Source organism: Girardinichthys multiradiatus, chromosome 19, assembly GCF_021462225.1.
Source record: "Girardinichthys multiradiatus isolate DD_20200921_A chromosome 19, DD_fGirMul_XY1, whole genome shotgun sequence".
In the NCBI taxonomy this organism is placed as follows: Eukaryota; Metazoa; Chordata; class Actinopteri; order Cyprinodontiformes; family Goodeidae; genus Girardinichthys; species Girardinichthys multiradiatus.
The window spans coordinates 28,248,812-28,262,880 of NC_061811.1; the positions used below are offsets into that span (position 1 = coordinate 28,248,812).

General features: G+C 39.5%; 1 protein-coding gene and 1 long non-coding RNA gene across 3 annotated transcripts in view; one reads left to right on the forward strand and one right to left on the reverse strand.

Annotated features, from left to right (window-relative positions):
* Positions 1–5,254, forward strand: part of mta1 (metastasis associated 1) — a 45,951-nt gene extending 40,697 nt beyond the window's left edge. Inside the window, exons 16-18 of one of the 2 annotated variants that reach the window (XM_047345386.1) lie at positions 885–1,040; positions 3,530–3,671; positions 4,362–5,254. In XM_047345386.1, coding sequence (XP_047201342.1) covers positions 885–1,040; positions 3,530–3,639 — 266 coding nt within the window. In that variant the 3' untranslated portion in view covers positions 3,640–3,671; positions 4,362–5,254. The remainder of the gene's footprint in view (positions 1–884; positions 1,041–3,529; positions 3,672–4,361) is intronic. The other variant, XM_047345387.1, reaches the window with a different exon arrangement.
* On the reverse strand, positions 1,625–6,825 carry LOC124855490. The gene is made up of 2 exons (XR_007035099.1): positions 6,503–6,825; positions 1,625–2,533 (listed from the first exon to the last, which is right to left on the reverse strand). It is a non-coding gene; the product is annotated as an uncharacterized LOC124855490 (long non-coding RNA).
* Between the last annotated feature and the right edge of the window lie 7,244 nt (positions 6,826–14,069).

The following is a 14,069-nucleotide window of genomic DNA, read 5'->3' on the forward strand; positions in this document are numbered from 1 at the left end:
TGTTAAATTTTCATCATGACATTATGGAAAATAATAAACTTTATCACAATATGCTAATATTTTGAGAAGGACCTGTATATGAATAGTTTTTGTTTCTGAAAAAAGTCTGGAAGTTTATTTCAGTGTTTTCCAGGAAAAAAATGGAAATAAGAATATGCCAAATTATTTTTAATTCCAGACTTTATTCCCTATCATATTGTCTAAATATTGTCCTTTCTTCCATCTTCCTTCTCTCTTCCTTTTCTCTCTTTCTCCCTTCATTCTGATCTTCCCTTCTATCCTCCCTCCTTTCCTCCATCAGGTCCTTCCTTCCTCATGTCCTTCCCTCTCTGCTTTCTTTATCCTTTTGTCCTTATTTCTTCTTTCTTGTACTTCTTGTACCCTTCCTCCTTCACTTTCTTACTTGTGCCCTTGCGCCTTTTGTATTCTCCTTGCTTTTTTCCCTTCCTTCTTTTCTTCATCTCCTTCCTTTGTTCCTTGTTTGTGTCCTTACTTCTTCTTCCCTCATGTCCTTCTTTCTTTGCTCCTTGTATCCTTCTCCAGTCATTCATTGTGTCCTTCCTCCCACCCTTTGTTGTTGTTTCCTTACTTTTTGTCTGTCTGTAGGGTTTTCCAGGTTCCATATTTAAAGCCTGGTGTCTGAAAACGTCGGCCTTAAATTCTCAGAAATATTATTTTTATTTATTTTTTTAAATTGGCATGAAGGACTAAGAACTAAGAATATGGAACGTTTACCCTATGAATGTGTAGGAACCCAGGTATAAGGAAATAGTCAGATCGTGAATCTTGTTCCAGATCTTTGTCCATCTGAAAGGAAAGTATTTCAATTTTTTCCATCTTGCTCTTCCTCTCTGGCTGACCTGCTTGCTGCTAAACGTATGCAGAAGCACATCCGCGTCCATCCAAGCCCAACCCTCCGACTCGCGGAGCATCAATCTCAACAGGCAGCTTGACGCCCATAAAGTCCTCTCCCATCCTCAACAACGGCTCGCCTACCATCCTGGGCAAGCGCAGCTATGAGCAGCACAACGGCCTGGATGGTGAGTTTCTCAGCTTCAAACCGTTTTACCTTTAAACTGCAGATCCTCTGACATCCATAATGAGACCTTTTGATAGCAATGGTCTCCATTTTCTAATATGAATCTCTCCCTCTGTTAAATCATGAGTTTGTCACTTTGAGAGCAGTACAGTGCCTTGTATTCATCATCACAACATTGTCACATTTTGACACGTTACAACCACATAACTTCAATGTGTTAAGATTATTGGGATTTTATGTTACAGGCCAACATAAAATCTCTTTTTAAGTAAATTCGGGCATGTAAGGCAGTTTAATTTAGATTCTGTAATGGTGTTAAACCTCTATTGGACCTACGGTACTGACCTCCGGGCTGGAATGAATGGCACTGGGCTAAGTAGGAGCTTCGTCTCACCCCCTGTTCTCTCAAGAACATAAACAGGATATGAGAACAGAGGCTCTTTCTGGCTCTAGATTCAACATCACTAGGTTTTCTTAATCCTTCACAGCTGGTTTAACCAAATTACCTTGAGTTATCTTTGGGAACTCACTTCTCAGACATGAAGCTGTCAGGATCATCTGAAATTCATACAAGGGAAACATGTGTGAGGTAGTTTGTGGAGGGCAGCTGTAGGAGTAAGGTCAGTTTTATTGTTCATTTATGTAAAAACTTAACACGAACTAGAGCATAATCGTGACATGGACAGAAAACAATACATGGTTACCAAAACTGACAAGACTCCCAGAGTCCACTTTGTAGGGTTGTTGTCCTGCTGAAAGGTCAAACTGCGCCCCCCACAGGGTTAGATTTAGCTCCGTTCATCTTACCTTACCATCAGTTCTCATATATGAGATCATATCTGAGCTGAGATTTAGTGAGGTGGTCTCATTATTTTGGATTTAGTCCCGTGTGATAGAGGAGTCAGGGGCAGTATGAAACTGATGGATCAGCAGAGTGGGAGCATGCCAGAGAAAGTCTGCTGTTTTAGCTTGGGGCCTTGGTCTGTGTCGTCATGGTAACATGGTAATGAAGGCTCTGCGAGTGGATCCTGAGGGAGACGTTTCCACTGGCCTCCAAGCCCTCCTCAGACCCATGCTGGGCTGGGGCTTTTGGTTCTGGAAGTCTGCCAGGTCCAAGTGTTAACGTAGTTTTAGTTTCTTTCGTTTACATCAGTAAGGCTGCAGTCTGATGACATTCATCACAGGCTTGGGTTGGTATTTATTAGGTAAGCGGAGTGCTAATTGCAGGTTATTCATAAAGCATATTTTCTGCTGCTTCTGGGATCATGCTCATAATTATTTAAACTTACTTTAAATTAGTTAGACGTGCTGCTAAAAGTAGCTGTAGTAAATATTGCATCAGTATATCAAATCACTGGAGATGCACCGATCAGAGCCTGGGTCGTCCTCCTCGGTTTAAAAGTAATGTTTTCCTCAGGAGTGGGTAGAGGGTAATGGATTCTTCTCAGGTTTCTTTCTCGATTGTCCCCTCTACTTCAGGCCTAGTCCAACCGTCTGCAATCGTTACAATTCAAAGAACAACAAAACCTTTTACTTTGAATCTAATCTGCGTCAAGTCATTTATATCCTCAATAAACACATTTTAATGATGTTTTGTAGTGTAAGGATAAAAAGAGACCAAGCACTGATGCAGGGAAGTCAACCACTCTAGGTTGCATTGATCCTGTTAAACTATATGGGTTCATTTCCAACCTGAAATGAGCACGTACATATGTAATTATAATTTAGCACATAGTTTTAAAATCTTTTGTGGATGTAGTTTTGCTATTTTTCTTAAAAGAATGACTTGCTACAACACATTTTTCATTCTTCAAAATCTAGTAATTTTCATCAAGTCTGCAAAACCACCTGCAGTTTGAGAATTTGTTAGCAGTATTTACCACGATGTTGAAAAACGTAGCTTTTTTTGGAGGATTTCTTAGTGTAGGCTGCACTGCACACCAGACAGTTAATGGGAAACATTAAATAACAAGCAGGCTCATAAACATCCTACGTCCAGTCCTCCCATCTGTCTGGCCATTCATCCAACCATCCAACCCCTTGGGTTTTGGCTAAGAACCATGAAAATTTGGGTGTGGAGAAGTTGGATTTTTTTTGCAATGAAAAATGTTAAGGAAGCCTTTTTTTTTACTATGATTTATCACATCATACATCCTGAAAATCTTTAGAGCATAGATGTGTGCACATTTGTCATGGCTCCTCTGATAAACCTTCCTCTGTATGCATTTTAGGAATGAAGATGTTTTTGTCATCAGTGCAGTGAGAAAAAGATGCATTATATTGTCAAATGAGAAAAACTGAACATCTATAATATTTAGTAATTAAGTTTTTTGCTACTGTAATTATGACAAGTTGTTTCTGAAGCCAGCAGGGGGCAGAAAAGGGGTTTTGTTTTCTTTCTTTTTTTGCAAGACTACCAGAGTGACACATAAAAGACTGTGTGTGTCAAACATCTGCTGCATCAACTCTCCTGCTTCACTTCATTTGTAGGTACCAAATCCAAAGCCCTTACTCCACAGTGGGATATTATGGCCAAACGCGTTAGTGACGCGGGACGGCCCTCAGCGTCCCTGCAGGACGAGATACATGAGCTGGACTGAACTCTCTGAACTCTACTGCAAACACCACTGAGGTGAGACTGCCGGGTTGCTTTGAACATAGGGGGTTTGGAAGATTTATCTGGTTGTTGGTAGTGTTACAAATGTTGGGTTAAGAGAAGATGAACACCATTGGAGGCAAAAATAAGTCTTTAAAAGGTTAGTTTGACCATTATTAACGCAGACACAGCATTGCTGCATGGAGTATTTCCAATAGTAAGAAAAGAGACACCAGACACCTGGAAGCAACCTGGGCTTCCATTAGCCCAGGTTGCTTTCTGCTGATTGTAATGTAGTCATTTCCTGTTTGTTTCCAACTGGTCATACAGTAATTCATATGATAAAATCATGGCATTATTTATGTCTGAAATTCATCAAACTGAATTTAATTCGGTTAAAAAAGTTTTTTTTTTTTTTACCTGAGCCTTGAAAGTAAATAGTGAATCAGATTTTACGCCAAGATGTTTATTACCATGTACTACTGACAGTCTTTTCCCTGCTACTATAGCATCTGAATTATTTAAACCTGTCGTATTTATTGAAAAAAAGTAAATAAAGTTTTCAGTGATGTTCTAATGTATTGAGCTGCACTTTTATTCTCTCTACGAAAGCCTGTGTTCACGCTGTGGTTACAGGTCGGTGCTGCTGCCCCCAAGTGGCCAAAAATCGAATTTTAAACAGTTGACAAGTTTAATAACAAACTTTTTCTTCTCTCCTTTTCCCAGCAGGGGGAGAAATGAAATGAAAGAGGCTTTCCCAACAAACCCGGAGTGTGGGCAGCTGAGCGGAGACGACAGCATTGGTCACTTTTCATCACTGTTTGTGTCTCTTGCTGCTGGAGACCAGTCGCTTGCTATGGCAGAGGTCTCTATCTGAAGATGAGCCTGACTGTACAGGACTGTGTTTATTACTTACATTACTTGTTCTTACTGTCTTTGTAATTATTGTTATTGTTTTTTTGTTTTTTTTTACCAACTATAACTCGGTTTGCTTGTCGATCAAACGATGGAGTTTCATGGAAAGTGTTTGAGGAACCCCTGTGGATAAGGGTGGAAGGAACGTTACATAAGCCACTTGCCTCTTCTGTTTTCCTGGTTTTGAACAAAAGCAAGTCAGAAAAGAGACGCACTTTTGTTTCAGCGACATGAGTTCAACTCGTCTTCTGTTTCTGTTAGTCTGAATGCTTTACCTGGATTTCTTCTGTTGCGGGAGCCGGCACCGCTCTTCATCCAGAGGAGGCTTAACTTATTGAGAAGGACTTGATGTTTTTTCTACCTTTTCCAGCAATTAATGCATCTCTTCGCTTCGATATTGTAATTAAAAATAATTGATTTTCCCCTCTTGTTTTGGTGTCCGTCCACAGAGGTGAGGTGTTAAAACACGCAGCGAAAGCTGCTCCTTCAGGCTGCTGTCGGCTTGTTTTTTTTAGTTTTTTTTATCCTAATCTACACCGGTATGCAAGCAGGGTATATGCAAATTTACAGCAACTCTTCATTCCTAATGGCTTTATATGTTGTCAGTATTGGAGCAGATTAACAGCTCAAGCCAGTCTTTGTTTTGTAAGCGAACATCTGAAATGAACTAAAAAGCAGGAATGCTGTCTGCTTTCATGTCCAAATCTTTTGTTGGTGTGTTTATTTTTGAACGTTGGTAGAAAACACGAGCAAAGACGGCTTTTTCACGAAAGATGCAGTTCCACCATCCACTCATGATACATGTTTACAGGTTAACCCGCAGCATTTTTAGGGGTGTCAGAAATATAAAAAGGATTCACTTAAGAACCGAATAAGTTGTTTCTTCAAACGATATTCTGGCTAGAGTTCATTTGAATCCTTGTAGTTAGAGGCTGAAAAAGGAGGCATTTTCTTTTATTGATATCAGTCACTAAGAAATGTACGGGGGTGCTGTTTAAACATTTACCACAAGGTCTCAAAGCGTCTAGTTGAAAGTACTGACTGGCCACAAAATGCTGACCTTTTTTATTATTATTAAAAACAGAAAACATTATGAAATCTGTCATTTTTACCTGCTCAATAAACTAAACAATATTTTAATGAAAGTGTTCGCACATTAGTAGAAAAGTCATCTGCACATCATTCTCAGTCCCAAACATGTAAAGGGTTCAGTGGAAAGAGTAGTCAAGCTGCAATCTGAAAGTTGTGGGTTTGATTCCAGCCTTCTGTTGGAGTGGTTGGGTGAATGTTGCTCTAGAGCAGTGGTTCTCAATTATTTTCTATCGTGCTCTCCCCCTTTTTTCATGATATGTAAAACCTGATATGTACTTTTTTTTTTTTTTGTTCGTAAACCACTGTATGAGGTACCAGCGTTCTGCATAAATTCACTTGATTGTTAAAACATAATTAAAATAAGTCGATATCTGCAACAGTTTTAAACCATTTCCAGGTTCAGCTTATTAACTCCATTTGTAGCAGTAAATCAGTTTGTGATTCACATAGCAAAGAAAAAAGTGCAAATGAATCACTAGGAAATGCATTTTGTAAAACTTATGCAGTAACATTCAAAGCTTTTTTTAAGCATTGTAAACATTAGAGCCTTGCTCCATCAGCTTTTTCCCTTTCACAAAGTATATGACATTTATACATAAATATAAAATATACAATTTTAGCGTATGAAAAAAGGTTAAAGTGTATACTATTTGCATTTCCCTAAACCAGAGGTCTTTAACTGGTCCTGAATGTTTTAAATGTTTCCCTGCCTCCACACACTTGACTTCCATAATGGGTGATTTACAGGTTTCTGCAGCACCTGATGGCTGCTAAAGGAGGTGATGCCGCGCTACAAAATGACCGGCCTGTTGGTGATACTCATCGAGTTTTTTTTTTATGAAAGAAGTCTAATGACTTACTGGTATAACTGGGGTGTAAAGTCTCCAGGTGCTGCCATAATTTGTTTGGTTTCATGCTGTCCGCTGCACAAAACCCAAACGGGTCTTTCCTCATTTCCGACCGTATTTAACGGTGAATCCGAGGACAAGGTAGGCTTCGTCGTATTTTCTGATTTTATGTTTATCCCTGTTTCTTGTTACTGGCAAATCCTCCGTTTTTCCTTTTACTCTGATGACAAACTACTCCATCTCTCCTCCATGAGCTCTGTTTACACCGGTGCACTTCTTCCACTGGTACAGTGGTTTGTTTGAGCACTGCTGCCACCTAGTGACTGGAGGCTTGTTTATCGTTCAGGTATGAATAAAAACAGTTGAATCCACCTTGCCTCTCACGTCCCCACTGATTTCTAAAAAGCGCCCCACTAATTGAGAAATACTGCGAGTCTAGTGCAAAGTGCTTTGAGTGGTCCATACGACTATGAAGCGCTTTATAAAATTCAGTCCATTTATCTTTGCAATACTTGTAATAAGGCCGTACAATGACAAAAAACTTTTTGGGTCAATTGTTTTATATTTTATAAATATAGAATTTTTTGGGGTGAACTCAGAAACAAATAGAGATATGGGTCAATCTTTTTTTCTCAGTTTGCTTTATTTAGCCACGTTTAATAAATGAGTGTGTCCAAGAGTGATTCTGAACAAATCACTGGTTATTTGTAATCTTACTATAAAATTAAAATGACAGCAACTAACCTGTGCTTAATAAGACGCATACTGTGTTGCACCTAAGATTTCATGTTTTAAGGTGATCTTAATTCGTCTGCAGCTTTTTTGAAAGGTCCGGCGTCACTGAAAATTTCACCATAAAAGATTTTAAAAAGTGTCTGCACAAATCATTCCAAGGCTGCAGAATGGACACCTACAGTGCCTCACGTAATTATGCAAATCCCTGGAACCTTTTCAAATTTTGCAAACAGGAAGTAGGGCATGTGAATATGAAGGACTGGGGCCCTTGGTCTTCAAATATCTGTTTTTTTTAACAAATAAAAATCCAAAAAGTCTTGCATTCACTTGTATTTATATCCACTCTGACGCCCCTAAATGAAATCCAGTGCAATTCAGTTGTCATGTAAATTAGTACTCAAGCATGTATTATGTCAGTATAAATCCAGCTGCTCTGTGAAGGCCTCAGAGGAACAACAGTGAGTAAACTGCATCATGAAGACCAAGGAACAAAGTAGATAGGTTGGAGATGAAGTTGTGGAGAAGTTTAAACCAGAGTCAGGATATAAAAGTCTGAACATCTTAAAGATCTCTGCTTAATCAATCATCTGAACGTTGAAACCGTTTTACCCAGACATGGCTGTCCACCTACATTGACAAATCAGGCAAGGAGAGCATTCATCAGAGAAGTTATCAGGAGGCCTGTGGTAACTTTGGAGGAGCTGCAGAGGTTCCCAGTTCAGGTGAGAGAATCTGGTAAAGCTAAGGCCTTACCACACACGTTTTTGCCTAAATATACCCCTGATTCCTGGTCCTTTTTTTTTTTTTTTTAATAAACCAACTGTTTACAAATCAAGCATAAATAATGGGGCTACATTTAAGGAGTTGACATTTCTGAATGAAATATTTTCCACATAGAATCATGTTTATCATAGATTTTTAATGTTTAATTGCACGATCCAGCCCAAACAGGATGTCTGGCTTAGACCTAAGCCAAATTTGAAAAGGTTTAAGGTGTGAGAACTTTTTGAAAGACAACCCCTAAAATACTGCAGCTTTTGGGGGTCATAGTAGGGCCCATAATCCCAGCAATTTTAACCAAAGGTTCACCTTCTGATCCCAGACTAAAAATAAATACACATTGCTACTTTATAACTCACAAGTCATCTTTGAACTAGATTTCTAACAATATTTTTAAGTTTTAGTTTACAAATTTTTATTTACTAACATAGGAAAATTACTAAGTAAGGATTAGCTGCAGCCTGATCCATAACATTTGAGTAAATTATTTGCAATCAGATACTTTCTAACTTATGCATTCGTTGGGGAAACTCTTACTCGGAGCTAACTTCTCCTGTTCTGGGAGCTTTACTCAAACAGCAGATTTACTGCTGGACCTCAGCTTCTCACCTGTAAACCTTCTGAATATTTCTCCCACTCATTCCATTGAGTCATCTCAGATGGATCAAACTGTGACGTTTCCTGTGTGTTTGCATCCTTTTAAGATTTTAGAAGGTGAACTTTGCGCTGTGCCAGACACACATCTCTTATTGACTTTTTTCTTGGCTCAGGAACTTCTTTTAGAGCTCTATCTAATCCCTGGTGTTACTATGTTTCCATTTTGGAGAAACTCAATATTTATGGTACCTACAGGAGATAAGCTGTACTTACCATGGAGACATGATCCGTTCCAGTCTACTTGTATGCATAATGAGATCAACTCTGATGGCCGACTTAATGACTTTTAGAAAGCTCTATATTTGACTGTAAAGAGTCGCCCTGCCTTAGTTTAGTTATGTAACCAAGCTTCTTGATTATATCAAGATAAAGTATTTTTTCTTTGACTGAAGGACTGTCCAGAATTGATATCAATATTTCAGTCGCATCTTGTATTACATTGTATTATCAGATGTACCAACTGAATAAGATGCATATTTTAATCAGACGGGATAGTGTGGAGCAGTAGACTGTGCTCTGCAGAAATCAGTATTTAATATAATGGTCACACACTTTGGGAATGCTTGAACACCAGCTGTCATCCATACAGCTTACTAAAAAGGTAAACTTGCATATTAAATATGGTGAGTAAAACTCCAGGCTCAACATTTAGCTTGGTCCTTTTATTACACAGGAACTTTGTTGTTCAGCCAAGACAGATCTACAAGAAGAAAAGACTTGTTCAAGTTTCTGGTGAAGAAAATACTCCGGAGTAATTATAGCAGAGCCGACCTAAAGCATAAGTGTCAGAGTTAGACATAATGATAAACTCAGAGAAGGTATGCAATGAAGACACAAGCGAGTCAAAGTTATCTTTGGCTGGCCAGGAAAAGACAGTTCATTCTCTCTGAGGAGCTGCCCTGTGTCACAGCCTTTTATTAAAGAAAGAAAGAACACTCATGTTACAGCATTGTGTGTGTGGCCACACACAGTCTCACAAATACAAGTCCTACTGAATAAAACTGGTTTTGTCCATATACTGATACAGCCCACACGTCCACATCTGGCATCCAAGGACACCAAGATTAGCTGGGGTGCCAACAGACTGCTTCCCAGAACTCCTCCACAAACACACACAAGTTGCTGCTCAGTTTGCATAGCAACCACCCAGATGCAACTCTAAGACAAGATGACAATTCTGTTAATAGTTCATAAAAGTACTTCAAAAATAAATGTGAAAAGTATTCAAACCACTTCTATCAAAGTTCACACAACTAAATAAATGAAAATGTCTTTTAATGGCAAATCATAAGGATAAAGATTCTTTTTAAACTAAGTAATGATAATTCATGTACAAATCTTCCAACAATAAGCGAAATAAGCTTCTGCGTAGGGCCCCCAAACCATCAGGGGCCTCCCAGTTAATGCTTGAATTTCAACACAGCATAGATCAAAAATCTTTGATTGTGGAGAATGAAAATACTGTTAAATTTGACTTAATGTTTTAAGTATAGATAAATACTGCCTCTCACCCGTAGACTGCTGGAGATTGGCACCAGCTCCCCCGTGACCCACTATGGAATAGTCATTTTCAATATAACACTGACCCACATACAGAAAACACTCAAGAGGAAACAAGCTGAAAGTGTAACGGTGTTTATTTACAGTACGTGAACACCTGAAAGAGAGGGGAAGAGAACTAGTAAAACAGGGAACGGTGTTAACGAAAACGATACTTGTAAACAAGAAAGTGTCTAAGTAAATGCCGTCAGGTCGCCAGGGGTAGAGGGAGTCAGAACCTGGGTGTGCAAAGCTAGGTTGTCCAGATGCTTCAGTACGAGCTGGGCAGTGAATACTGGTGAGTTCATGAGAGAGTTCAATGTTCAGGTACTTGCGTTGGGGGGTGGGCAGGGTACGCCTCTGCCTTGGTTCAGGAGACGGGAATTTCCAGGAAGCTGCCAGCTTAATCCAAAACACGAAATCCAGAACGTAATCCACAAAACGCAGGTAAACTTGAGCATCCAGGAAATCACTGGAGCCAAAGACGAAGGTCAACGAAGATAAACAAGGTTCAGGTTTCAGCCTGCGAAAAAAATCAAACACAATGTCAGCAAAGATTCATGGAACGAAGCATAGCTTGGTTAGTGGCTAGGTTTGTTACCACTGAAGGCAAACACTCTGGCATCGAATTGCTGGCAGCCTCCTGCTTAAATACTCCTCAAGGCAATCAGCAGATCAGATCACCCTGTGTACCTGAGAAACTCTGGAACCATCTGAAAGCTAAAAACAAAGTGAACACAAACACACACACACACAAAACCCCAGAACCCCGACAGGAATAAGCTGTATAGAAGATAAATGATTGAGTATAGATACATCAAAAGTTTAAAATTGTTTAATAATAACTTTAATAAAAATAAATTTATAAAGCACTTTCAAACAAAGTGCTGAACAGTTACAGAAAGATAAAAATAAAACAGAACATTGGTGTTTAAAAAAACAAAACGAGGAAATAAAAGAAGCAATAAAACATTAAGCATAAAATTTAGAAGCATAAGTTAAGTTGAACAAGTGGGTCTTAAGCTTAGCTTTAAAAACCTCCACAGAACATGCCTGCCTAATAACTTGAGGGCGATTGTTTCACAAAAATGGGGCATGGAAAGAGAGAGCGCTCCCCCACAGTTTTTCTTCTAGCAGTAGGAACAGTTAAAAGGCCAGTGCCCTGAGATCGGTGAGCTCGAGATGGGATCTCACAATGGAGAGATCAGTAAATTCTATCTTATCTTATCTAGAGGTCTGCAGAGGGTTCAGAACGCGGCTTTTCGCATTTTAACCAAAACTGGGAAATCTGAGCACATTCTTCTGATATTGTCATCTCTTCATTGGTTGCCTTGTCAGGCATCATGTCGTCAGTAACCCAGAAAGGAGAGCATTGCAGTAATCAATATGCAAAGACTCAAATGCGTAGATAAGAACGTCTGCATTTTCAAGAGATAAAACTTTTTTGAGCAATTTTCCTAAGGTGATAAAAGGCAGTTCTAGTTACCTCTATTAATTGAGACTGGAAGGAGAGCACCGGGTCGAACCACATGCCAAATTTCTTTACTTTGTTCCTACATTGAAGATTTAAGTTAAATGGCAAGTGTACGTTACAATCTGATGCTATGAGTTTAATCTTTTCCTTATGTTTAAGCTCGGTTTTTTTCACAAACACATTTCAGCAAATAATAACCAATCATCCGAAATTGCTTTTAAGCTCAGCCAATTAAACTTGGGCCCCTCTCTTAGATTCCACCTAATCTCTGTTGAAACGCTTAGTTGTGGTGTTGTTCTTCACAGGAAGAGAGGCCCCAAATTAAATTCTGCTTAAGGGGCCCCATACAGCCTTGGGCCAGCCCTGAATATACAACCCCTGGAAAAAATGATGGAATAACCAGTCTCGGAGGATGTTCATTCAGTTGTCTAATTTTGTCAAAAAAAAAAAGCAGAGCATAGACATGACACAAAACTATAGCCATTCTAAGATGTAACCTTCTGGAAACACTAAAAGAAATAAAAAAAAAAACATTGCGGTAGTCAGTAACAGTCACTGTTTTAGCCCAAGCAGAGAGAAAAAAAATATGGAATCATGGAAAAAAGAAACAAACAAATACATCAACACACCAGTAGTACTTTGTTGCACCACCTCTGGCTTTTATAACAGCTTGCTGTCTCTGAGACATGGACTTCATGAGGGACAAACAGTAGTCTTCATCAGTTTGGCTCCAACTTTCTCTGATTGCTTTTGCCAGATCAGTTTTGCAGGTTGGAGCCTTGTCATGGACCATTTTCTTTAACTTCCACCACAGATTTTCCGTTGGATTGAGATCCAGACTATTTGCAGGCCATGACATTCACCTTATGTGTCTTTCTTCAAGGAATGTTTTAAGAGTTTATGCTCTATGGCATGATGCATTATCATCTTGAAAAATAATTTCATCATGCCCTTTCAATTGATGGGATAAGAAAAGTGTTCAAAATGTCAACATAAACTTGTGCATTTATTGAAGATGTAATGACAGCCATCTCCCCAGTGCCTTTACCTGACATGCAGCTACATATCATCAATGACTGTGGAAATTTGCATGTTTTCTTCATCTTTGTAGGGATTCACTGGAACGGCACTAAACAAAAATTACAGCATCATCACTTTGCCCAATGCAGATTTGCAATTCATCACTGAATATGACTTTCATCCAGTCATCCACGGTCCACAAATGGTTTTCCTTAGCCCAGTGTAATCTTGTTTTCTTCAGTTTAGGTGTTAATGATGGCTTACATTTAACTTTTCTGGATGTAAATCCCATTTCCTTTAGGCGGTTTTTAACAGTTTGGTCACAAACATTGATTCCAGTTTCCTCCCATTTGTTCCTCATCAGTTTTGTTGTGCATTTTCTGTTTTCAAGACATACAGGTCCTTCTCAAAATATTAGCATATTGTGATAAAGTTCATTATTTTCCATAATGTCATGATGAAAATTTAACATTCATATATTTTAGATTCATTGCACACTAACTGAAATATTTCAGGTCTTTTCTTGTCTTAATACAGATGATTTTGGCATACAGCTCATGAAAACCCAAAATTCCTATCTCACAAAATTAGCATATCATTAAAAGGGTCTCTAAACGAGCTATTAACCTAATCATCTGAATCAACGAGTTAACTCTAAACACCTGCAAAAGATTCCTGAGGCCTTTAAAACTCCCAGCCTGGTTCATCACTCAAAACCCCAATCATGGGTAAGACTGCCGACCTGACTGCTGTCCAGAAGGCCACTATTGACACCCTCAAGCAAGAGGGTAAGACACAGAAAGAAATTTCTGAACGAACAGGCTGTTCCCAGAGTGCTGTATCAAGGCACCTCAGTGAAAAGTCTGTGGGAAGGAAAAAGTGTGGCAGAAAACGCTGCACAACGAGAAGAGGTGACCGGACCCTGAGGAAGATTGTGGAGAAGGGCCGATTCCAGACCTTGGGGGACCTGCGGAAGCAGTGGACTGAGTCTGGAGTAGAAACCTCCAGAGCCACCGTGCACAGGCGTGTGCAGGAAATGGGCTACAGGTGCCGCATTCCCCAGGTCAAGCCACTTTTGAACCAGAAACAGCGGCAGAAGCGCGTGACCTGGGCTACAGAGAAGCAGCACTGGACTGTTGCTCAGTGGTCCAAAGTACTTTTTTCGGATGAAAGCAAATTCTGCATGTCATTCGGAAATCAAGGTGCCAGAGTCTGGAGGAAGACTGGGGAGAAGGAAATGCCAAAATGCCAGAAGTCCAGTGTCAAGTACCCACAGTCAGTGATGGTCTGGGGTGCCGTGTCAGCTGCTGGTGTTGGTCCACTGTGTTTTATCAAGGGCAGGGTCAATGCAGCTAGCTATTAGGAGATTTTGGA